At 43.2% G+C, this 25,432-nt stretch overlaps 1 protein-coding gene across 4 annotated transcripts in view; it reads left to right on the top strand.

Annotated features, from left to right (window-relative positions):
• Positions 1 to 25,432, top strand: part of PSAT1 (phosphoserine aminotransferase 1) — a 501,906-nt gene that overhangs the window by 140,740 nt on the left and 335,734 nt on the right. For all 4 annotated transcript variants that reach the window (XM_033958496.1, XM_033958494.1, XM_033958495.1 and 1 more), the window contains one exon: positions 5,414 to 5,483. In XM_033958496.1, coding sequence (XP_033814387.1) covers positions 5,414 to 5,483 — 70 coding nt within the window. The remainder of the gene's footprint in view (positions 1 to 5,413; positions 5,484 to 25,432) is intronic.

Genomic DNA, 25,432 nt, shown 5'->3' with positions numbered 1-25,432 from the left:
TGACTTCCTTTTTTAAGGTTTGACACTTGTGCCATAATATTTTTACTAAATTTAAACAGTATTTGCCCTCTTTCAAATGGTATAGAGGTTTAAAAAAGGGAAAGGCGTTAATGAAGTCATTAGGTTCAATCTAGCCATTTATTTCTGCATGAATTTAAACAACTAAAAAAAAAAAATACAAGAAATGGCTCTAAAGCAGGGATGCCCACACTTTTTGGGCTTGCGAGCTATTTTTAAAATGACCAAGTCAAAATGATCTACCAACAATAAAATTTAAAAAAAACACAAAGCACACTGTACGCAGAAAAAATGTTAATTATCATTTCTATTCCGCGGGTTTTAAAAGAGGTCAAGTCAGACGATTCTATGCAATGCCATCTCAGGAACAACTATACAAAAATAGACAAATATACCCCCTCCCTTTTTACTAAATTGCAATAGTGGTTTTTAGCGCAGGGAGCTGTGCTGAATGCCCTCTCTCTGCTCTGCTTTCAATGCTCATAGGCTCCCTGTGCTAAAATCCGCTATTGCGGTTTAGTAAAAGGGGGCCATCGTGCAAAATATAGAAAGCAGATATAAATTCACAAAACGGACACATTTTGATCACTAAATTGAAAATAAAATCATTTTTCCTACCTTTTGTCTGATTTCATGAGTCTCTGGTTGCACTTCCTTCTTCTGATTGTAAATCCAATATTTTTTCTTTCTGCCCCTCCCCTTTTCTTTCTGTCTTTTTTTCTCTTTCCTCCCTGCCCCCCCAAGCCATCGCGCCAATTTCTCCACTTCCCTGATTCTTTCCCTACCCTGTAAGCCACCACACCGATTTCTCCCTGCTGCTTCCACGAGCCAGGCCAGGCACGTACAAGCGCCGGACTCACAAGACTTCACCTCTGACGTCAATTCTAACATCTGAGAGGAAGTTCCAGGCCAGCCAGGCAGCGATTGGCTGGTCCAGAACTTCCTCTCTGTTGTCAGAATTGACATCTGAGATGAAGTCTTGTGAGTCCGGCGCTTGTACGCGCCTGGCCTGGCTCGGGAAGGCAGGAAAAAAAGATTGCAAAGGCAACGCGATCAACTCACATTGCCTTTGCGATCTACTGGTCGATCACGATCGACCATTTGGGCACCCCTGCTCTTATGGTATCCTGTCCTGACCTGAGGAAAGGGGTTTAGTCCCAAAAAAACTGCCTTATTTTCATTTCCTATTTATAAACTTTAATCAATAGTTACAATACTACTTGATTCTACATAAAGCAACAAAAAATTTTTTTTCTATCTTTTGTTGTTTCTGCTTTAATCATCTTCTCTTCGCTCTCTTCTTTCTATTTAGCATTTGTCCTCGCTCCCTTTCATGCAACATCTGTCCTCTCTTTGCCAGCCTCTGCCCTCTCTCTCTCTACCCTTTACATCTACTGTCCACCCTCTCTGCCCTTTCCATCCAGTGTCCGTCCTCTCTGTTCTATATAGCATCTTCCATCTTTCTATGTCCCTTCAATAAACTGTATATCCTGTGCCCTTTCTTTCCTTTGTACATGATTCATTTCAGCTTCACCCCCTCCCCTATGCTCTGGCATCTCTCTCTTCTCATTTCCTTCCTTCCTTCCCACTCTACCCCATGGTCTGGCATCTCTATCTCCTTCCTTTCTCTCCCCCCATGCCCTGGCATCTCCCTCCTATCTCTCCCTCTCCCTCCTTCTCTGGCACCTCCTCTCCTTTCTTTCCCTCTGGTCTGGCATTTTGTCTCCTTTAGTTTCCCTTCCATCCCCTTCCTTCCCTGGCATCTCTCACCTCTCCTCCCATCTCCCCCTCCCACTCCATTATCTGGCATCTCTTCTCCTTCCTTTCTCTCCTTCCTTCCTTTCACTTGGTCTGGCATCTGCCTCCTCCCCCTCCCCCCATATGCCCTTACATTTCCCCCCCCTCCATGGTCTGATAGCTCCTTTCTTTTCCTTCACTCCCATGGTCTTGGCATCTCTTTCCTCTCCTCTCCCTTCCCTGGTCTTCCTTCTCCCCTCCCCAATTGAGTGCAGCAGTAGCAGAACTTCTCTTCCCCTCCCCAATTGGGTGCAGCAGCAGCATTTCTCTTCCAATCCCTCCCATCGGCAGAGTCGCAAGTTTCCCTCTATCGCTGACCTATCTTCCTTAGGTCAGCGACGGAGGGAAGCATACAACTTGCTGCTCTTCCTTGCTTCGGGCCTTCCTCATTGCCAGGTCCTGACTTCGGAAATAGAAAGGCAGGACCAGGCAGCGAGGAAGGCCCGAAGCAAGTAAAAGCAGCAAGTTGTAAGCTTTCCAATGTTGACCTGTCTCCTGCCTTAGCCCGTAGCAAACTCATGCTTCAGGGCTCTAAGGTGTGCATGCTGGCTTCCCTTCTCTTCTCCTCCCCGCCCCCCGGGATATAACTTCCCGTTTCGGAGGGAAGAGAAGGGAAGCCAGCACGCACACCTTAGAGCCCCGAAGCATGAGTTTGCTATGAGTTAAGGCGAGAAATCTCCAAGTCTGTGAGAGGTGGGTTTTTTGTTTTCTTTTTTTTTAAATGTTGAGTAGCGGTGGCTGATTGGCAGCCAGTGGGAATCAATCATTAGGGGCGTAACGTGATCATATTTTTTGGCGTTATGGATAAGTTTAATAGCTGTATTTTGAATAATTTGGAGTCTTCTTTTTTCCTTTTGGGTGATATTTAGTAAAAGGGAATACAGTAATCCATTTTTGCTATTACCAGAGAATGAATTAATATGTTGATGGATTTGGGCTCGATAAATTTTGAAATAGAGCGTATCAAACGTAATTTATAGAAACATGATTTGACTATATGACTAATTTGGTCATGAAACAATAGTTTGTCATCAACAATAACACCTAATATTTTTAAAGTAGACACTGTATCTAAAGGGATGTTATCAAGGACAAAAGGGGTCCTCAGGATTATGTCCTTTTTCCAGGTAAAAAGCATGGATTTTGTTTTTTGTATGTTCAATGCTAGTTTATTGGACATGAGCCAATTTTGTACAGTTTCAAGTTTCTTATTAATAGCTATGATATTTTTGTTGTTTTCTGGGTCAAAAGGAGCTGAATATCGTCCGCGTAAGTAAATGAGGTGAGGCCTATTGATTGACAGAGGCTCAGTAGTGGGAAAAGGAAAATGTTGAATAGAAGGGGAGACAAAATAGAGCCTTGGGGAATCCCATAGGTTGAGGAATAGGCTTTGGAATTTTCATTGTTGTACCTGACAATTGAAGAACAGTTAGAGAGATATGAAATGAACCAGTTTAATACTTGGTCGTTGATGCCTAAGGATTCTAATCGTTTGAGTAACAGGTCATGATCTATTATATCGAAGGCAGCGGATAGGTCTAATGAATAAAGAACTACTGACTTATGATGATCTAAGTAGTAGTGAATATTGGTTATTAGTCCTATCATTGAGTATTCTGTGTTGTGAAATTTTCGAAAGCTGGTTTGATTTGGGTGCAATGCAGTTAAACTCATTTACAAAGCTAAAAAATATGACCACGTCACCCCACTTCTTTGTGAATCTCATTGGCTACCAGTATCACATAGAACAACATATAAAAAACTTTTACTAGTCTTCAAAATTAAACTTTCCCACTCTCTTGGATAGATATCTTATCCCATATGCTCCATCTAGGGCCCTTAGATCCTCCAACAAAAATCTATTAACAGTTCCCTCAATCAAAGATCTATACTACACCAGAAATACCATTTTTTTTCCTATAACGGCTCCTTCCCTTTGGAATGCAATGCCACCGCACATCCATTGCAAAACTTCTTTAAACAAATTTAAAATCAATCTAAAAACATTTTTATTTAATGATGCATATCAAATTTGCAACTATGCATCATAATCACAGAAAAACCAACACAAAAAAACACAAAACAACAAATAAATAAAACAAAGAACCGCTTTTAAGAAGCAACTTCCCTTCTGTTTTATCCTCCCCATCCTCCCTTCCTTTTATTTCTTATTTTTAAAATGTAATCAAAACTTTCCTTCCCCCTAGCTTTTCAAATCATGCCTTGTTTTGTCTTCACTACCCTTTTTTAAGTTTTATTTTATTTTATCATAAAATTTTTTTTTTTTACTTTTTATTCTTATCTTTTTAAGATATTTTAAATTTTTAATATTGTAAACCGGCCAGATACTTATGATGGCCGGTATATCAAACTAAGAATAAACTTGGACCTCCTCCAAAGGCAGCCAGAACTTCCCTCTACCAAGCATAGCAATCATTGGCAGCATCCCTGAGTCACTGAGGTGTTAGCATCTGTGACTCAGGGATGCTGCTGCTGCCTGCCAAGCTTGGTAAGAGACTCGTGGCCACCTTCAGAGGAAGTCCTCAGTTGACATAGTTTGAGGGTCCTCATTACCTGGAGTATTTATATTTTATATTTACCTCTTAGAGGCTCTGGCAGACAGACCCATTTACAAGGTATGTGTTCTTCCCAATTAATATTTCCAAATTAATAGTGTCTTTACTTGTTTGTAAATGGGTCTCTACCAGAGCCTTTAATTCAGTAGCATGATTAAAAGAAATAACTACCGTACTTCAGAAGTTTATGGAGATGGGTGGGGACAGATTTGATTCCAGCGGGGACGGGGGAGGAGCCCAGAGCATTATGATAACAGGACAGGATGACAATCTGAGAATGTATTTCTTTTTCTGTTTTCTGACTACTAAATTGAATTTGTATGATTATTGTAAACTTTTTTGAAAGGCTTCTCTAAGACAGTATAAGAAATTCATAATAAACGTAAAAGAGAAGAATGATCTATATTCTATGTAAATTTCTATAGTTAGCAATGCCAAGCAGTCAGCACTAGCATGTGTCAAATGCTGTTTTTGTGTACACATATAAATTAGGTTCTGTGATAATTACTGTTAAAAAGGCAAAGAGCAAAAAATACTTGGAGCTCTGTTAAATTTATTAATATTCTATCCATGATTTTTTTTTTTTTTGGGGGGGGGAGCAAAATCTAGTTTCATCAGCCTACATCTTGCCTATAAGATGGGCAAATTAAGATATTTTTTCTCCTAGCAGGGGTGTCAAAGTTCCTCCTTGAGGGCTGCAATCCAGTCGGGTTTTCAGGATTTCCCCAATGAATATGCATGAGATCTATTGGCATACAATGAAAGCAGTGCATGCAAATAGATCTCATGCATATTCATTGGGGAAATCCTAAAAACACGACTGGATTGTGGCCCTCGAGGAGGAACTTTGACATCCCTGTCCTAGAGTATTCAGAAATGAAACTAACTTTAATGAGAAAAGATGGAAAAGTTTTCAGTTTGCTAGTCTTTTAAACATCTCTTTAATAAAAAGCATATATAAAGTACAGTACAGAGTCATAACATTATGTAGTTGAAATAATTTTTTTCTTTTCTGGATACAGAAATGAGTCACAGATCTTCGGAGTTCAGCAAAATTATAAACACAGCTGAAAATTTCTTGCGTGATTTGCTGTAAGTTTTATTTTAAATACATTAATTTTTCAAGAACCTTTTTTTTAAAATCAATCATGTCTATCATGACATAAATTTAAAGTTAAAGATCATACTAAAAAGAAATAGCATTATGTATTTTCGTATTTGAAGGAAATTTTTAACCTTCAGGTAGATTTCTTATACCTCTTAGGTGTGTGGCTTATGAAGCTATAGTTGAAAACAACTTAAGGTTCAAACTAGCACTGGGAGTATGCCATAATTTGCCATTAAGGTTTGGATTCTCTATATGGCGCTGATATCGACAGCCACCTAAAAAGCATCTGCCAATCACGTGTCAATCACGCAATGGTGCTGTACAGAGAATCACTCCTCTGGGAAAAATGGGTGCTGGAAATGTAAGCCAGAGTTTTCCAGGCCTACATTTCTGGTGCCTATCTGTTGTGAATTGCTCCTATGTAGATGCTTTACAATGCCTAACGCTACTTCCAGCATTAGCCAAACGATTCCAGCACCTTTTCTTTAGGCGCTAATAAGCGCTTTATAGTTGTTTGCCATTTAAAACGGAATTTCCATATTAACTTAAGTGTTGGTAGGGCCCCTAAGTTAAAGTGCCATTTGTAGAATTTTTCTCGGCCCAATATTCAGAAGATTTATGCTCCTAGCTTTGAGAGTTATGCCCATAAATTGGCTGCTTTAAAAATTGCTAGTGCTGAGTGCATACAATTTTACTCAAAATTTTTGACTAAAATTTTAGATTTAGGAGTATTAAAGTGGTATCAGGTCAAAAGCGCGCCGGGACAAAGGCGCGCGCAGACAATTGAGCGCAGCGCGGAGGTGCACGCTGCAGAAAATTACTGTTTTTAGGGCTCCAACGGGGGGTGTGTGTGGGGGAAACCCCCCACTTTACTTAATAGAGATTGCGCCGCGTTGTGGGGGGTTGTAACCCCCCACATTTTACTGAAAACTTCACTTTTTTCCTGTTTTTAGGGAAAAAGTTAAGTTTACAGTAAAATGTGGAGGGTTACAACCCCCCAAACCCTCCACAACGCCGGCACGATCTCTATTAAGTAAACTGGGGGGGTTCCCCAACAAAAACTCCCGTCGGAGCCCCTAAAAACTGTAATTTTCTTCAGCGCGCGCCTCCGTCTTGCGCTCAGTTGTCGGCGCGCGCCTTTGTCTTTCGCGTGGTTGTCTATGAACCATAAAAGTGGGTGGTAACGGGCTGATTTATGTTGGGGAAAGGAAGTTAGCTGAAAAGATGGAGCTTCTAAGTTTGTCTGTAAATTGGGTACAAGATTAGTAAGCTAACATAGGAGCATAAATTTAGGAACTCATCATTTTCTGAATATTGGGCCCTAAATTTTTACATGCCTTGTATTACATTCAGCTACTCTGGGGGTGTTGCGCTTCATGCTTTGTAGGTCATGTCATCATTCTGTGATCTTAAGGACTTTCTAAAATTATTTGCTAGGGAGGTTATTCTATAACCTATTCTATAAAAGCACTTACACTGGTATTCTTAAGTTGGTATTTATGTACCTATATTTAGATGTGCTACGTATGCTACATGTTTAAATGTACTTGCCTAAATGTTGTACTATAATGCACTGAACTTCCGAAAAGAGAATTACGAAGGGATGAGACTCATGGTAGGGAAGAAGATTAAGAAGAGGATAAGCACTGTAAAAACGCTAGAGCAAGTTTGGTCCCTTTTTAAGGACACAGCCACCGAGGCACAAAAATCTATATTTACTGCGTATCAACAAGGGATGAAAGAGGAAAAAGAACAAAGAACTGGCATGGCTCATTGTAGAGGTGAAGGAAGCAATCAGAGACAAGAAAACTTCATTTAAGGAATGGAAAAGGTAAAAAACGGACGAAAACTGAAACAAGCACAAGTAACATCAATGCAGGTGCCATAAGGCGGTAAAAGGGGCCAAAAGAGACTACGAGGAAAAAATAGCCAAGGATGCGAAGAACTTCAAGTCGTTCTTTCGATATATTAAGGGGAAACGACTCGTGAAGGAAGCAGTGGGACCGTTGGATGACCATGGAATAAAGGGAGCGCTAAAGGAGGACAAAGCAATCGCCGACAAACTGAACACATTTTTTGCGTCTGTATTTACCGAAGAAGATGTACACAGCATACCGGAACCCATCAGGCTATATGCTGGAAACGAAGACGGAAACCTGACAGGATTGACGGTCAGTCTAGAGGAGGTGTGTAGGCAGATTGATAGGCTTAAGAGTGATAAATCCCTGGGACCGGATGGCATCCATCCGAGGGTCATCAAGGAACTGAAAGGGACCATAGCTGAACTTCTTCAACTAATAGCCAATCTGTCGATCAAATTGGGAAAGATTCCGGAAGACTGGAAGGTGGTGAATGTTACGCCGATCTTCAAGAAAGGTTTGAGGGGAGATCTGGGAAACTGCAGACCGGCGAGTCTGACCTCGGTACCGGGAAAGAAGGTAGAGTCGCTGATAAAGGACCGCATCATTGATCAACTTGACGGACACGGGCTGATGAGGACCAGTCAGCACGGTTTTAGCAAAGGCAGATCGTGTTTGACGAACTTGCTGCACTTCTTTGAGGGAGTAAACAGATAGACAAGGGCGACCCGGTCGACATTGTATATCTGGATTTTCAGAAGGTGTTTGACAAGGTTCCGCATGAAAGACTACTTCGGAAAATTGCAAGCCATGGAATTGAGGGTGAAATACTCACGTGGATTAAAAACTGGCTGGAGCATAGGAAACAGAGAGTGGGGTAAATGGACAATACTTGGACTGGAAGAGCGTCAACAGTGGGGTGCCACAAGGCTTGGTGCTTGGACCTGTGCTCTTCAACATCTTTATAAACAATCTGGATATTGGTACGAGTGAAGTGATTAAATTTGTGGACGATATGAAGTTATTCAGCATAGTGAAGACACGGAGGGATTGCGAAGATCTGCAACATGACATAATCATGCTCGAGGAATGGGCATCAACATGGCCGATGAGGTTCATTGTGAATAAGTGTATAGTGATGCATGTAGGTAACAAAAATCTCATGCATGAATACAAGATGTCCAGGGCGGTACTTGGAGAGACCTCCCAGGAAAGAGACTTGGGAGTTATAATCGACAAGTCGATGAAGCCGTCCACGCAATGTGTGGCAGTGGCGAAAAGGGCGAACAGAATGCTAGGAATGATAAAGAAGGGGATCACGAACAGATCGGAGAAGGTTATCATGCCACTGTACTGGGCCATGGTGCGCCCTCACCTGGAGTATTGCGTCCAGCACTGGTCGCCATTCATGAAGAAGGACACGGTACTACTTAAAAGGGTCCATAGAAGAGTGACTAAAATGGTTAAGGGGCTGGAGGAGTTGCTGTACAGTGAGAGATTGGAAAAACTGGGCCTCTTCTCCCTTGAAAAGGGGAGACTGAGGGGACATGATTTAACCATTCAAGATAATGAAGGGAATAGACTTAGTAGATAAAGACAGGTTGTTCACCCTCTCCAAGGTAGAGAGAACGAGAGGGCACTCCCTAAAGTTAAAAGGGGATAGATTCCGTACAAATGTAAGGAAGTTCTTCACCGAGAGAGTGGTAGAAAATTGGAATGCTCTTCTGCAGTCTATCATAGGGGAAAACACCCTCCAGGGATTCAAGACAAAGTTAGACAAGTTCCTGCTGAATCAGAACGTACGCAGGTAGGGCTAATCTCAGTTATGGCACTGGTCTTTGACTAGAGGGTCGCCGCGTAAGCGGACTGCTAGGCACGATGGACCACTGGTCTGACCTAGCAGCAGCAATTCTTATGTTCTTACAGATGTATACACAGTATGGTGATAAGAAGGAAAGACTCAGATGTTACTAAGAGTATGCCCTTCTGTGATTATGAAGACTGAACTTCAGTGCTTCAAAATATCTATCATAGGCGTTAAAAAAACTTCCATCCTGCATTCATTTTTTAAACTTTTAACTAATCCAATAACACCACCTAGATATTGCTAGTTTAACTATGGTGCAATGAATCCAACAAAGTTAATAAATAACACTATATAATCCAGAATCTGCAGGGAAACCAACACAATTCTGAACCAGGAAGAAATACTCTACACTGCAAACATGAATCTCCTACTGATTTTACTAATCTGCCTGTTAAGTGGCAACATCGAAGACGTTAATTCACTCCACCCACAATTGCAATCAATCAACTACCCTGATCCATCTATTTTACACATCACTAACCCACAAGAAAACACAACAAATCACATTAATGCCATCTCAAATAAAAGAAGACATCAACGAACCCTCAAAAAAAGAATAAGGCAAATAAAACCCATCAAAACCACTACCTCTACTGAACCTACCACATCCGCATCTATTCCCTTTGCATATCTCAATACTAGATCTGTCAGGAATATAGCCTTCCTAATTAATGATTGGATCATTAGCAAGCAAATAGCCTGTCTTTTTCTAACCAAAACATCGGAAGATGATCCAATAATAATTGACCTCCAACCAGACAATTTCAAAATCATTACGCTAAACCGCCCGGGAAAAAAAGGAGGAGGATTAGCAATTATTCTTAAAGAAGGTTTTGAGTTCAAATTACTAGATTCCAAAATGACCAACCAACTAGAAATTTTAGCCTGCAAAATTAGCAACTGCCAGTTAGAAGAATCCCTATCCTGCATATTTTTCTATGTCCCACCAAAAGCTGGCCAAAAGCCAAAGAAGACTTCTGTGAATTTGTCCTACATAATTCAATTGGTCCTTCCTACAATATCATTGCAGGAGATATAAACATACACTTAGATGAAGAGGACAACACAAACACGAAAGATTTTAAACACTTTCTATCCCTACTCAACTACAACCTCCCTTTGCCCACACAAACACATGAAAAAGGTCATCATTTAGATGTGGTAGCCATGTCCATAAAGGAAATCCTGTCATCTCTCTCTGTGCCCATTCATCTCTACCTCACTCCTCTCCCAACACCATGTCCAATAATTCTCTCTCTGTCTCCGTCCCTCCTCTCTCTGCCCAACAGTTCTCTTCTTTCTTTATCTCCCCAATTGCACCATCTCTTTCCTTCTCTCAGACACCCAATTCTCCCTTTCTATTATCTCCCTCACCTCTGTAACTCTTTCCTTCACTCCCTCCATTTTTCCATCTTATGGCTCATGCTCCCCTCTATCTTTCCCTTCATTCTGTGTCCTATGTTCATGCCCCTCCCTCCTTTCTTCCATCATTTTTCCTAAGTTTGTGCTCCCTCCCTCCCTTCTGTGCCGTGGGTGTTTACCATCTTGCCTGCTCCCTCCTCCATCTTGCTGCAGCGTTAACTCAAAGCCATGGGCAGCGCTTCCCTCTGAAGTCCCAACACACCCTTCTTCCTCCCTCCCTTCTGTGCCGTGAAGTATTTTGTGCGGCCCCGCTTGCGCTAGAGGGCAATGTGGTGTTTTCCTCAGCCACCCCCAGGTGTTTACCATCTTGCCTGCTCCTTCCTCCATCTTGCTGCAGCATTCGCTCAAAGCCGCAAGAGCGGCTTCCATGCACCTTCTGCAGCTGATCTGGAAGCGTTCTCTCTGACGTCGTGACATCAGAGAGAACACTTCCTGGTCAGTTGCAAGAGGCACATAGGATCCGCTACTCACAGCTTTGAGCAAACTTTGCAGCAAGACGGAGGAGGGAGCTGGCAAGATGGTAAACACCTGGGGGTGGCAGAGGAAAACACCGCATCACCCTTGAGTGTGAGAGGGCCGCACAAAATACTTCACGAGGCTGCATATGGCCCATGGGCCGCGGGTTGGAAACCTGGGCCTAGATTCTGAATAGTGCGTTTAAACTTAGGCGTGGTTTAGACATCCGCACAGCGCAAGGTCCAATTAGTGATACTTAGGTGTTACATAGGCTTCTCCTAAACGTCTGTACAACGCTGAGCGCGAGTTAGATGCAGCTTTCTGAAACGTCATCTAGACGTCTCTACACTGCCATTACAAGACACTAGATAGATGTCCCTACGATGTTATATATATTTCAGCATTATAATTATTTCACCATTGTAAGCTTTCACATAATTAACCCAAAGTATAGGATCAATAAAAGAATAATAAAAACACAGTGTAGCATGTTTAAAGCAAGATTTATAATAAATTAGTTTCAGTGGGAGTTGATCTGGGAATATCAGTGAGTATATTGAAAAAATGTGACATGCTAACCTTCACTCTAATCTGCTGTGCTAGACAATGAACCATACAATAATAACAGTTCTGATGTGATTATACTGCTTTTTATAGGTAGTGAATGGCAGTTAATTCTGCAAGGAGATAGAACACTGCCCTGTAATATCTTTTTACTTCATGATTTCAGAATTGTATACTTTACTATTATAAAAAGTAAAGAAATATGCCATGTCTAAAAGGAGAAATATAAGATGAGAAGTACTGAGTAGGAGTTGAACTCAAATTATCTGCATGGAAGGGGGGAAACTTCAGATTTATGCTACACAGAAAATTGTACAGAAATATTATCAACTCCTATAAGAAGTGGAAAGCATAGGACTTTGAGCACCATATAGGCTTCTGATAAACTTTGTTTAAGCTCCAGAAACATTTATAGACAGCCTAAGTTATACAATGAGCTTTCTCTGGGCTTCCCAGAGACGTTATTTGAGAGAGGTTTATAGAAGTGATTCCTTGCTGTAAATAACACTCTCCTTGTCTTGAAACATCGCTACAATCAGCTAGCTCATTCTTCAGACCAAAGCCAAATCCCATAACTTCAATAGGCCAAGCTTAAAAACAGAATAGAAACACAGAACAAACCTGAATGTTCTTTGCAAATGGAAGTATGAAGCTTGCACAGTGATGACCTGTTGTGACATCATCAAGGTGCATCAGGAACGTAGAATGCCATAAGTAAAACACAGGCCGGGAGTTGAACTCACAACCTCCGGAAGATCGGTAGTGCTTTTACTCATTGAGCTACAGCACCTTTCACTCCAGTGTCTCAGGCTCCCCTGTCATATCATACCTTAGTGAACTGCTAAGGTAAAATCAGCTTAGCTATCATCTCACAGCAGGCTGAGACAAAAGAGTGGTAGCTCAATGGTTTAAAGCGCTGCTTTCACTGACCCAAAACCCATATTCTCAACTATGGTTCAATAAATGTGACATGGAGTCCAATAGAGCTGTTTTTATCGCTAACTTTCATTCTAACCACTGTGCTGCTGAATGAGTATAAATTTGTAATTTTCTGTTCTGCTTAGGCGTCGTATGCGAAATATCGGCGACCTTTGCGGCAAACGCTCGGCATGGATGTGAATCTCTCTGTATGCCTAACTGTCCGTAGCATATCACGCCATTTTCTTATCATTATATCAGGAATGTAAGCTTTCACATAATTAACCCAAAGTATAGGATCATTAAAAGGATAATGAAATCACATGTTTAAAGCAATATTTATAATATATCAGTTTCAGTGGGAGTTGATCTTGGAACATCAGTATGCATATTGAAACAATGTGCCATGCTTACACACTAACCTTCACTCTAATCCACTGTGCTACACAGAAACTTGTATAACAATATTATCATTAACTTCTATAAGAAGTGGAAAGCAGAGCACAATATAGACTTCTGATAGCTGTAGTTTAAGCTCTAGAAAGACTAGCAGCATAGGTAGTCTAGGTCATCCAATAAGCTTTCTACAGGCCTCCCAAAGATGTTATTTGAGAGAAGTTTTATAGAAGTGATTCCTTGCTGTAAATAACACTCTCTTTCTCATGAAACATCGCTACAATCAGCTCATTCTTCAGACCAAAGCCAAATCCCATAACATCAATTGGCCAAGCTTAAAAACAGAATAAAAACACAGAACAAACCTGAATGTGGCTTCTAGTTCATTGCAAATGGAAGTAGCCAGCAATACAATGCTGACCTCATTGTGACATCATCAAGGTGCACCTGGAAGGTAGAATGCCACAAATAAAAGACAGGCCAGGAGTTGAACTCACAACCTCTGGAAGATTGGTACATCGCTTTTACTCATTGAGCTACAGCACCTTTCACTCCAGTGTCTCAGGCTCCCCTGTCATATCATACCTTAGTGAACTGCTAAGGTAAAATTAGCTTAGCTATCATCTCACAGTAGGCTGAAACATAAGTGGTAGCTCAGTGGTTTAAAGCGCTACTTCCACTGACCCAAAACCCATATTCTCAAGTATGGTTCAATAAACGTGATATGGACTCCAATAGTGCTGTTTTGATCAAACGCAAGCTCAACTTTTCTAATGTATTGTGTCTTGTATTGCTAATGTGCTGTTTGAGATGAAAATTAGATGGGATTGCTCTGTATCTTGTAAGTTTTATTAAAATGAGTACTGTGTCAGCTGAAGGACTTGAGGGAGTCAAACCCAGACCATGCTCACACGCTAACCTTCATTCTAACCACTGTGCTACTGAATGAGGAATAAAAGTGAAGCTATTCTTCAATTGTACCTTTCCGTTTGCGAATTATAGGCGCCGGTAGCGATTTTTCCTCTTATCCGCGTTCTAAAGCTGTTTGCCATCATGCTGTGTTAGCATTTTGACATCATACATTCACCTTTTGTTTTTTTGTTTGTTTTATAACACATTTTATTAAGAGAAAATAGCAGCCAGGAGAAATCCTTATTTTACCACAGAGGACTCCAGACTCCTAGCCAGTTTGTTCCACCCTAAGGAATATCATTATTCATATTCAGGTGATCACTAAGAATAATGTTAAATTAGTTTGTGTATATAAACTTGTACAAAATAGTGATTTTTACAAATACCCCCCCAAAAGGTGGCAGAGTGGGATTTGAATTTACAACCTCTAATCCTTCATCACGTTCTTTCACAATTTGTTGCTTTTAATCTTTGTGCCATATGCATGTGTTACCAAACAGCTCTTTTATAATAGAAACCTGTTGAAATCCACTTTGCAAAAAAATATAAGACAAAAGATGTAAAATATTAAAGTGACTGCCTGATTACACATATGTACCTATAATTTCACTTTGGCATACGTACACAGCAATCTGTTATTAATATATATTTTAAAGATTTGATAAAAAAAGGTTTATACTGGTTTATATGTTTCCTGTGTGGTTTTCTTGGATGTATAATCTAACAATGCAGCAGGCGAGAGTAATATTATGCAACTGTAGCTAGATGAGGTGAGATGATATGCAATGTAAGCAGAAGGCTATGTGTGGAACGGAAGTGAAACCCAGGTGTGTAAGAAGGAAAATATTTCCCTACAAACCACAAGATGGAACAATACCACCTTGTCCATCCTCTCTAGTAATGCCATCGTCTTAATTATGCAATTTGCAGGCTCTGAGGTAGTGTCATTGGACTGGTGAGCAAATGGGAGACATGACTATCCCTGGTTTCCCCCCCTCACCAATAGCACACCTACCCTGTTTGCTACCCCACTTCTTTCCTTTGCAACCTGGCCCTCATTAAACACTAATTAAGACAAAGATCAATGTGATAACATTGATCAATTTACAGTGGTACTTAAGGAAACACTAATGCCTGTGCACTACTCAATGTATCAGAATGGGCCCTGGTATTCCTTTGGTAAGTAATCACATCTATAAATGGTTTAAGATTTTTATTGTAGAATATCATGTCATTTCATTGACACTCAAATGTACAATCCTTGTACAGTCCAGGAAAGCGGTGTGCAAGTGTAACATCATGCAACTGCAGTTCGATGAGATGGATCACAGCTACACCGGTATACAGATTAAGCCACTCCTAGGTCCATATTCAACTGCCAGCCTACAGGAGGAAAGGGTAAAATGTCAGTGCTAATTATTAAGGTTTCCTCATGCACCCCCGGTAGGATAAGGCAGGTTGTAGGAAAAGGAAGATGCATTCAGAGATGTAGGATGTTCTTCGTTGCACTGGAAGATAGGGAAGTAAGGAGGTCAGAGAATAAAGGCCAGAGGTTTCTGCCATTGAAGCAAGGGAAATAAAAGCCGTCCTCCTTGTTACAGAGTCCAAATGAGAGCTAGGAACCTACACACACTGTTTAGAATGTTGAAGGTTAGTGGAAGTGAGCACAAATGTCTCATACCTACCTATGCACAAGTATCAGGAATAGGTCACAGGATCCGCCCGTATCACAGGAACAGCTTCACAATGAGATGCTAGCCACAGGAGGAGGTCAGCTGGGCCCGAACACCTGCAAAGAGGGGAAGCATGTTAATACATTGGAAAAGTCCCCCACCTTAAACTGTCAGAACACCTACAGTTACCCTATAGCTTCAGTTGAACCTGAATTATCAGCATGGAAAAGGGGGGGGGGGCTTTAGTCTTATGCTACACAGAAACTTGTAGACCAATACCATCATTAACTCCTACAAGAAGTGGAAAGCTGAGCACCATATAGGCTTCTGATAGCTGTAATTTAACATTTTAGCAGTATAGGTCATCCAATCAGCTTTCTCTGAGCTACCCAAAGACGTTCATTGAGAGAGGGTTTTTAGAACTATAGGTGCGATCTATACTTAAAACTAAGGGGGTATTCATTCAACACATATGCTAAACTAACACCAGCATGTGTTGATTTAGGACTTGTTGGTAAAAAAAACAAAAAACCAAGAGGTCCTAAACTGCTAGCTCTTACCAGGCCATCAAGAAGCACATTATGATGCCCTTGTATGGTAACGAAAGTCTTGGACAGCCAACCTGCAACAAGAGTATGAAAGCTGTTAGCTATTTGAAATGTGGGCAATTCATCATAAAGCCTGCTAATGGAATGATATACAGGAGCAACATAGTGAATCAGGCCAAAAACAAAGATAGCTATATTCAATTCTCACCTATTATTCTACCTTTACTACTTGAACTGCTACCAATAACTTGTTGCTTTGGTGGTCAGGGACATCTGAGCTTTAACTACTGCCTAGAGAAAGAGGCATGATCACATTCAGTCACATGAGACAGAGACAGACAGAGAGAGAGAAGCTCTTTGGGATTCACATAAATATACTCACCATTATCCCAAGAAATGGGCTCTTATTAGGTTGTCCCTGACCACCTGCCCTCTCCTACGCTCCTCTTGCTCAGGTAGCGGCCTCTGTCTAGGTTGGATGTCCTCGTCATCGTCACTGTCTTGGACTGGCTCAGGAGGGTCTGGCATCCTTCTTCTCACCGCTAGGTTATGTAGCATGCAGCACGCAACAAACATCTTGGACACCTTGTCGGGGCTGTAGAGCAGTTGTCCTCCTGAGTGGTGTAGACATCTAAAGCGGGACTTTAGCAACCCAAACGCACATTCTACGATGGCCCTTGTGGTGTTCTGAGCCCGGTTATACCGCACCTCCTCTGGCTGTTGGGGACGCACAATTGGGGTCATCAACCATGCCCTCAGGGGATAGGCACGATCACCTGCAAGGAGAAACAATATTAGAAAAGGGGCACATATCTGTTGTCCATTGTTCTGCATCATCCTCCAAAGTTTGTGATGACCCTGTGGTAAAATGAGAGAAAGGTGGTTAATGTAGCAAAGCTTTATTTGCAGTAGTATGTTAACTCACCAACCAGCCATCCACTGTGGATTTCTCCCCTCTGGAACCTGCCACCTAGGCCAGAGTGGGCCAGGATATAAGCGTCATGGCATGACCCTGGGAAGCTGGCACACACATCCGTCACCTCCATGGTAGCACTACAGACCACCTGCATATTCATCGAATGATATGTCCTCCGGTTCCTAAATTGCCTTTCAGTCTCTGCAGGTGGTCTGAGTGCTACATGTGTGCAGTTTATAGCTTCCAGGACAGAGGGGAAATGTGCCAGTTGAGCAAAACCCCTCATTGTGCATTGCCACTCTGCCTCACTCATCGGAAACTGGATATACATAGCAATACGTCTTAAAAAGACATCCAAAAACTTATTGATGACCCTGGATACAGACGGTTGACTGATGCCAGCCCCAGCTCCCAGGGGCCTTTGGAAGGTTCCTGTAGCCCAGGGCTGTAGTTACTTGTACATAAACTGGAAGGGAATGTCCCCTAAGAGTGGTGCGTTCCAAATCCTCCTGCAGTTGCTCACACAGATGAACTATGGTCTCCCGATTAAATCAAAAGAGACCAATACACAGCTCATCTGTCATATCAAGGAAGTTCGCCCTGGGCCAATATACCCTGGGGGCCAGGCGTCGACCTGGGCCTCTGCCTCTAACCTGACCATGCCCCAGGTCCGGGGCCGGACCCCTTCCACTGCGCAACAATCTATGGCGGGCATCCACACCTAAGACAAATTCAAAGTAGTCAGCCATCTCTCAAACCAACACCAAACCAAAGACACCAACTGACAAGTACACAACAAAAGGGAGAAGATGGGGGAAGGGAGAAACAGTGAGATCACAGCACAAAGTCACAATATCATAAATCAAGCACCAGAAGCATGAACGCATGGGAGTCTAAAGAAGACAAAAATATTCTGTTTTAGAGCCCTATATATATATACTAAGCACGCCTAATTAGCGTCTGACGTCATAAGCGTCATTAGAACTTCCCGCCAAAACATTAAAATCTGATTGGATGATATTTGGGCGTTGTCAAAGCTTTTACATGAACTTGGGTTAGGGTTAGGGGAGTTGTTAAAATAAAAGCAGGTGAGACTGGGACTTGCATTGGAAAATTCAACTTTTGTAATGTTTTGTGTATGGTATTGCTAATGTGCTGTTTGAGATGAAAATTAGATGGGATTGCTCTGTATCTTGTAAGTTTTATTAAAATGAGTACTGTGTAAGCTGAAGGACTTGAGGGAGTGGAACTGATATCTTGCTCAGACGCTAACTTTCATTCTAACCACTGTGCTACTGAATGAGGTAAAAATTTGATTCTATTCCATTTAGGCGTCGTATTGAGGAGGGGGAGGAAAGTCCTGTAAGCTCAGGTGAAGACCCCCGAGAATTTCCATGTCACAGCAGTAGCAGGCCAAAGCAAGACCAGTACAGCTAAGACCTAAAATGGTTGCTGAAAAAGCAAATGGGCTCTCTGACTAGAAATTGTCAATTCTGAAAGACACTATGAACTCTGAAAGACACTTCTGCTTTTTCTTAGAAACAGAGAGCGTAATTAGGGAGAAAAAAACAATTCTGATGAAAAATATAAGCAACATGATAACTTCATGATAGCTTTATGAAAGTTTCACCAGAGGAAAGACGAACTACGGACAGAAGTATACAAGAAGGCTAACCACAGAGCTGGAAAATCGTTAGGCACAGGTGTTCGAGGGAGGTTCTTGATATATTAAGAGAACACTTATGGGGAAAGGAGGGTAGAATTAGATGGAAAGAGGCGTGACACAGAATCACTCAATTATTAACCAATCCATAACTTAATATATGAAATAATGAATATGATTAACCATTGAAAGTGTGAAATGTAACATGCACCGTGGGCCAGAGCTGCCAGAATCATATAAAAGAAAGTTCCCTGGACCATAGTTTCAGAACTCATCAGAGGTTCTCCATCAGCCTGGCCAGCCTGGTGTATGCTCTATCACTCTGTATGCTGTGTGATTTGTTCCTGTAAGCTATTACTACTTGATTATTAAATTCATATTATTTGGATCAGCATAAAGAGAGTTGAGTGGTCTGTCTGTGAAGGCCTAAGGTCTTCAGTATGCGGAAATGTGGCGTCCTTTGCGCTTAACGATCGGCGTTAGTAGCGCTGTAATATTGGCGTTACTGCGGATCTATAAGCACGCCTAAGCAGTGCCGAGTGACGTCATGCTGTTTTAGCGTTGTGACATCACAGAATCGGCAATTTTAACAACGCAATTCATTCTTCCATCATGGCTGCCAGGAGAAATCCCAACTTTGGCAGTGAGGACTCCAGGCTCCTAGCCAGCCTGTTTCTACCTAAAGAACACCACTATCATTGTAAACCGCATAGAACTTCACGGTCCTGCGGTATATAAATTATTATTATTATTATTATTATTACTTTAAAGTGGCAGGGAGGAGGAGGACTTTCCTCCAGTATCGCGCCTCCTGGGAACGTCTGACCAGGAGGTACAACAGACTGGCATTCTTTCCCAGGAATGTAAGTATTCATATTCAAGTGATCAAATAATAATGTAAAAATATTTTCTTTACATAAATCTGTATAGAATAGTTTTTTTTACAAATACCCCCCAAAAGTGGCAGAGTGGGAGTTGAACTTACAACCTCCAGTTCTTCATCATGTTCATTCATAAGGTGCTGCTTTTAATCTTTGTGCCACATGCAAGTGATTCCAAACAGCTCATTTATAATAGAAACTTATTGAAAGCCACTCTGCCAAAAAAAAAAAAAAAGTAAAATATTAAAGTGCTTGCATGATTACATATATGTACCTGTAATTTCTCTTTGGCATATGTACACAGCAATGTATCACAGCACACTCTCAGCACTCTGAGCTTATAAGTTCATAACCATGCTGCTTCTTCTCATCCTGGCCAACCCATTTAATTGCCATTGCTGTGTAACACCAGGATAAGAAAAGTTGCCTGAATACATTTATTTAAACTGTTGGCATAATGGTAAATTTATTTATATTGGTTCCTATAGCCCAGGCCACAGCATTGTGGCCTGCCAACATCCATGTGTCCTCCCTATCCTATTATCACTGAAGGCCAGTATATCTTGCCACCCATTTTTCTGTGATAATAGAGGTCAAGGCATAAATAAGACTGTTATGTCACACTTAGATATGACACTCATTCTCTCTCCCTCTCTGTTATGCAGATGGAGGACCTACGCAAGCGTGGTCGGCTCCTGCGATGGGAGGAGCAGCGATTTTTGCAGGGGGGTGCGACAGGAACTAGCCGCTCAAGCTGGTGAGTAATATTGTAAACCATTCAGCGAGCACAGTAGACATAACTTTTCATTGAATCATGTCAAAAGATTTTGCCTCACCAAAAACAATATGCATGAGAGAGATATGCCTGCACTGCCTTCTTGGTATGCAAATCTCTTGTGTATATCCTGAAAACCTTGCCTAGAAGGAGTTCTCGAGGACCAGAATTGCCCACCCTTTCTCCCCTCTCCCTTAAACCCTCTTTTTTTCATGGCCAAATGTGGGCAAGGTATAATAGTAGGAATCTAGTAGAACTCATTGTCTGTTGTGAAGACTTTAAAATTATGTCTCATTTCTCACAAATAGGCACTGCTTCAGCACAAGTAGAGCTAGTAGCAGGGCTTGCAGATGTCACAAGGTCTTGCCTATCTCCCAAATGTTAATAAAGTTCCTTTTAGGAGGTGGATGCTTTGCAGTTTTATTAATATTTCAAGTAAAGAAAGCAGTAAAAGAATGTCATGTTCAAAACTGTACTTCACCTACTTAATGGTATCCTGTTTCCTTCCTATGTAGACGAAGCAGCAGCGGAACAATCACTCCCTGACAGTCCATGAGGTGGCCATGGAGGTTGAGGAGGGGGAGGCTCCAGCGGCAGCCCAGGAGGAGGTGGTGGTGGTGGTGGAGGCCCAAGAACAGGTCGAGGCCTAAGAGAGGGCTGAGGCCGAGGCACAGGAGAGGGCCGAAGCCGAGGACGAGGCCTGGGCAAGGGCAGAGGCCCAGCAACAGACATCCCACACCCCTTCCCCCCTCCACACCTCTTCCCCCTCCTTTCCACCCCACCCATCCCCTTCCCTCTGTCTCTCCCCCCCAGAGCAGCATGACCAGCCTCAGGAGGAGGGTGGTCTCCATGCTCCCTCAACCTCTCCTACCCAGAGAGATCCAGGGGTAGGGGCTCCTGCCTCTGGAGAAACTGTGTTGGAGAGGTTGACGGTTATAGAGGAGGCCTTGGTAATGTTAATTAGGGAGGTCCAGTCATTCAGGGAACGCCTGGCTAGGGTGGAGTATGCCCTTGGACTCCAGGATGGGGAAGGAGGTCATGCATCCACCCATGTGCCAGCGTTCTCTCCATGACTGGCCTTTTTCATACCTCCCGACTCCTCCTGAGGTAGCTCAAGCTGTTCTTGGGGAGGGCACCCATACCCACCCTCTCTTTCCCACCCACCCTCTCTTTCCCCCTGTAAATAGTTTTAGTTATTGTTTGCTACGTTTTACAAAATATATTTGAAAGATTTTATTAAAAAAGTTTATATTGGTTTATAGGTTTCCTGTGTGGTTTTCTCTTTGGAGGCCCCTGTCTTTCCCTTTCAAAATAAGAACAAGGTGACTTAGTAAGGTGTGATCTTTATAGGTCTCTGTAATTGTGTTACCTCCTAGGCCAGCGATGGCGAACCTATGGCACGCGTGCCAGCTGTGGCACGCGAAGGCCTTGCAGCTGGCACGCGGGAAGGTCCGCAATAGAGAGCTGCACGGGTCGCGGGGATCCCGTGGGGACGCCTCCGAGGGTCGCGGGGTTCCTGCGGGGCTGGATGTACTAAGTCGCGCGGCTTTTCTCCCTACCTGCTCTGCTTGCAGCACAGAGCCGAACGGAAGTCTTCCCGACGTCAGCGCTGAAGTCGGTAAACAAAGCCCTCCCTCCCTCAGACGTCTGCGCTGATGTTGGGAAGACTTCCGTTCGGCTCTGTACTGCAGGCAGGGTAGGTAAGGAGGAGTAGCCTCGCGGCTCAAGTAGCTTCCAAGGGAGGGGGTCGGTCCGCCCCGCCCTGCCCCGTGTGCAGCACAGCCGGCCAGGTCCCCTTATGTTTATGGCGCTAACCCGACCGACCGACAACAGCCCTGGTCCGACAAATCTCCCTGCCCTTAACCACGAATCTAAATTACCTTCTTACAGCAGCTGTAAGAAGGAAATTTAGATTCGCGGTTAAGGGCAGGGAGGTTTGTCAGACCGGAGCTGTTGTCGGTCTGTCGGTCGCGGAAGCGCCACAAAAGTAAGGGGACCTGGCCGGCTGTGGTGCACCCGGGGCGGGAGAGAAGGAGGGGGGAGAAGGACGCTGAAAGGCCATGGGGAAGACGGGGTGGGAGGGAAGGACACTGAAAGCATTTGTGGAAGACAGAAGGGGGAGAAGGACGCTGACAGGACATGGGAAGACGGGGGGAGAAGGACGCTGAAAGCACATGGGGAAGACAAAGGGGTGAAGAAGGACGCTGAAAGGCCATGGGGAAGACGGGGTGGGGGGGAAGGACACTGAAAGCATTTGTGGAAGACAGAAGGGGGAGAAGGACGCTGACAGGACATGGGGAAGATGGGGGGAGAAGGACGCTGAAAGCACATGAGGAAGACAAAGGGGTGGAGAAGGACGCAGAAAGGACATGGGGAAGATGGGGACGCTGAAAGGCCATGGGGAAGACGGGGGGGTGGAGAAGGATGCTGAAAGGCCATAGGGAAGACAGAGGGGGGAGAAGGATGCTGACAGGACATGGGGAAGATGGGGGGGAGAAGGACGCTGGCAGGGAAGAAGACAGAGATGCCAGACTATGATGGGAGCGGAGGGAAGAAGATGGGTGCCAGATAGAGAGTTGCGCGGGGACAGAAATCCCACCCATCCCCACCCATCCCCGCCAAAGTCCCACCCGTCCCCACCCGTCCCCGTGAGGAATCTCACCCGTCCCCACCCGTCCCCGTGAGGAATCCCTCCGTCCCCACCCGTCCCCGTGAGGAATCCCCTCCGTCCCCACCCGTCCCCGCGAGGAATCCCCTCCGTCCCCGCCCGTCCATATAAACTTCAGAAATAGTTAATTCATTTAATTATGCTACTGAATTAAAGACTCTGGTAGAAATCCATTTACAAATAAGCAAAAAGGTCGCTAGTGCTGTTTAGCACTGTCTTCATCGGGACAGGCAGTCCCGCAGCAGCCCGACCCAGCCAGCTGAGAGGGTCCTCCGGGGAGCCTTGATATTCGGTGCAGCTGCCGAGGGAGCCTGTCGCTAGTGCTGTTTAGCACTGTCTTCATCGGGACAGGCAGTCCCGCAGCAGCCCGACCCAGCCAGCTGAGAGGGTCCTCCGGGGAGCCTTGATATTCGGTGCAGCTGCCGAGGGAGCCTGTCGCTAGTGCTGTTTAGCACTGTCTTCATCGGGACAGGCAGTCCCGCAGCAGCCCGACCCAGCCAGCTGAGAGGGTCCTCCGGGGAGCCTTGATATTCGGTGCAGCTGCCGAGGGAGCCTGTCGCTAGTGCTGTTTAGCACTGTCTTCATCGGGACAGGCAGTCCCGCAGCAGCCCGACCCAGCCAGCTGAGAGGGTCCTCCGGGGAGCCTTGATATTCGGTGCAGCTGCCGAGGGAGCCTGTCGCTAGTGCTGTTTAGCACTGTCTTCATCGGGACAGGCAGTCCCGCAGCAGCCCGACCCAGCCAGCTGAGAGGGTCCTCCGGGGAGCCTTGATATTCGGTGCAGCCGCGGTACGCGGCCCGCGGTCGCGAGCCTCGGGTCGCGAGCTGAAGGGGCGTGGCTAAAGGGGTTAGCCCCTTTTGAGCCCCTTCGGAGCCTAAGAGGAGCAGGGAGCAGGACTACCATCTCCTCAGCATGGGTAAGAGGAAAGCCAAGGCAATACCATCTGCTGCAACAACAGGCCCGATGGATCGCCATCTTGTGGTTCCCGTCTTACCTCCTGTAGAGGAACAGGTAACTTTTAATATTCAAGCTGTCTCCTTATCCTCTGGGGAACCAACACCACCTCCTCAACCATCATATTCCCTACGGTTAGAAGAATCTCCTTCCCCTTTTAAGGAAGGAATAATTTCTTCTTCCCTTCAATCATTGTCTTTATCTGGTCTGGAGGTTTCAGGACAGTCCCTGGGGCAGGCTAAAGAACTAACCCCAGTGCAGATGAGTACTGGGCAAAGCTCGGATGTTCTTCCCAGGGATAAAGTGATCACTCTTAATGATGTTTGGCTTAGTATTAATAGAATAGAGTCATCTTTACAAAAAACCGTTTTGAATTTATGTCAATTTTCATCTGATGTAACTGTGAAAATTAAAGAACAAAATGATAAAATTGGAGAAACAGCTGTAAAGGTTGAAAAGTTAGATCAGGCAGTGGGTAATTTACAAGCTAGTGCTGTTTCTAATATAAAGGATAGTATGATGCTACATGCTAAATTAGAAAAAATGGAAAATGCTATTAGAGTTAAGAACCTTCGTTTGTTAAATTTTCCTACCACACACTACCTTTCTTCAATGGAACTCTTGAAAATGTATTTGAGGGAGATATTACATTATAGTAAAGTGGAGACCTTTGAGGTCGATAATCTATACTACATTTCAAGAGATTCCAAAGAAAAGGTAGAGGAAGGTGGAATGGATAGAATAGTAACACCTGAGAGTTTGAATGTGTCACAGTTTTTGGAGTCATCTAAAGACATAATTGAAAAACGAGCAACTCTTCTCGTGACCTTCAAGACAGAACTTGAGAAACAAGATATTTTGAAATTATATTTCCTGAAAAAACAAGAGATGTTTTGTGGTCAACGGGTGGTTATTTTTCCAGATGTCTCTAGACAGACCCAATTTAAGAGGAAACAGTTCCTCCAGCTAAAGCAAAAGGTTTTGGCAGTTGGAGCTACTTTCTTCTTAAAATTTCCATGCAAATGCCTAATATCATATGGAAATGAGAAATATGTGTTTTTTGATCCAGCCCAGGTGGAAGATTTTATTAAAGAGAAACCTTTGTTGAAAGTTTAATTTCTTATATTTAGTATATTTTTGGAGGATGATGTTCAATATATAAATAGCCATTTGCCTGTTCCTAGAGAGTAGATAGAAATATTTCTTTTGATGTTTTATTTGCACTGGCGATCAGTTTTAATGTGGACTAGGACATGGTTGAATTAGTTTCCTTATTATTATGTTAATTCCCGTTGGGAATTTACATTGTATTTTTTACTTTGTGTTCATTCATGCATGTTTGTTACAAAGATATTGTAATGAATAATCTAATAAATAAATAATACTCACAAATAAGCAAAAAGACTATTAATTTGAAAATATTAATTGGGAAGAATACATACTTTGCAAATGGGTTTCTACC

Source organism: Geotrypetes seraphini, chromosome 9 (assembly GCF_902459505.1).
Source record: "Geotrypetes seraphini chromosome 9, aGeoSer1.1, whole genome shotgun sequence".
NCBI classification, from domain to species: domain Eukaryota; kingdom Metazoa; phylum Chordata; class Amphibia; order Gymnophiona; family Dermophiidae; genus Geotrypetes; species Geotrypetes seraphini.
This window is presented reverse-complemented; position numbering and strand designations above follow the sequence as displayed.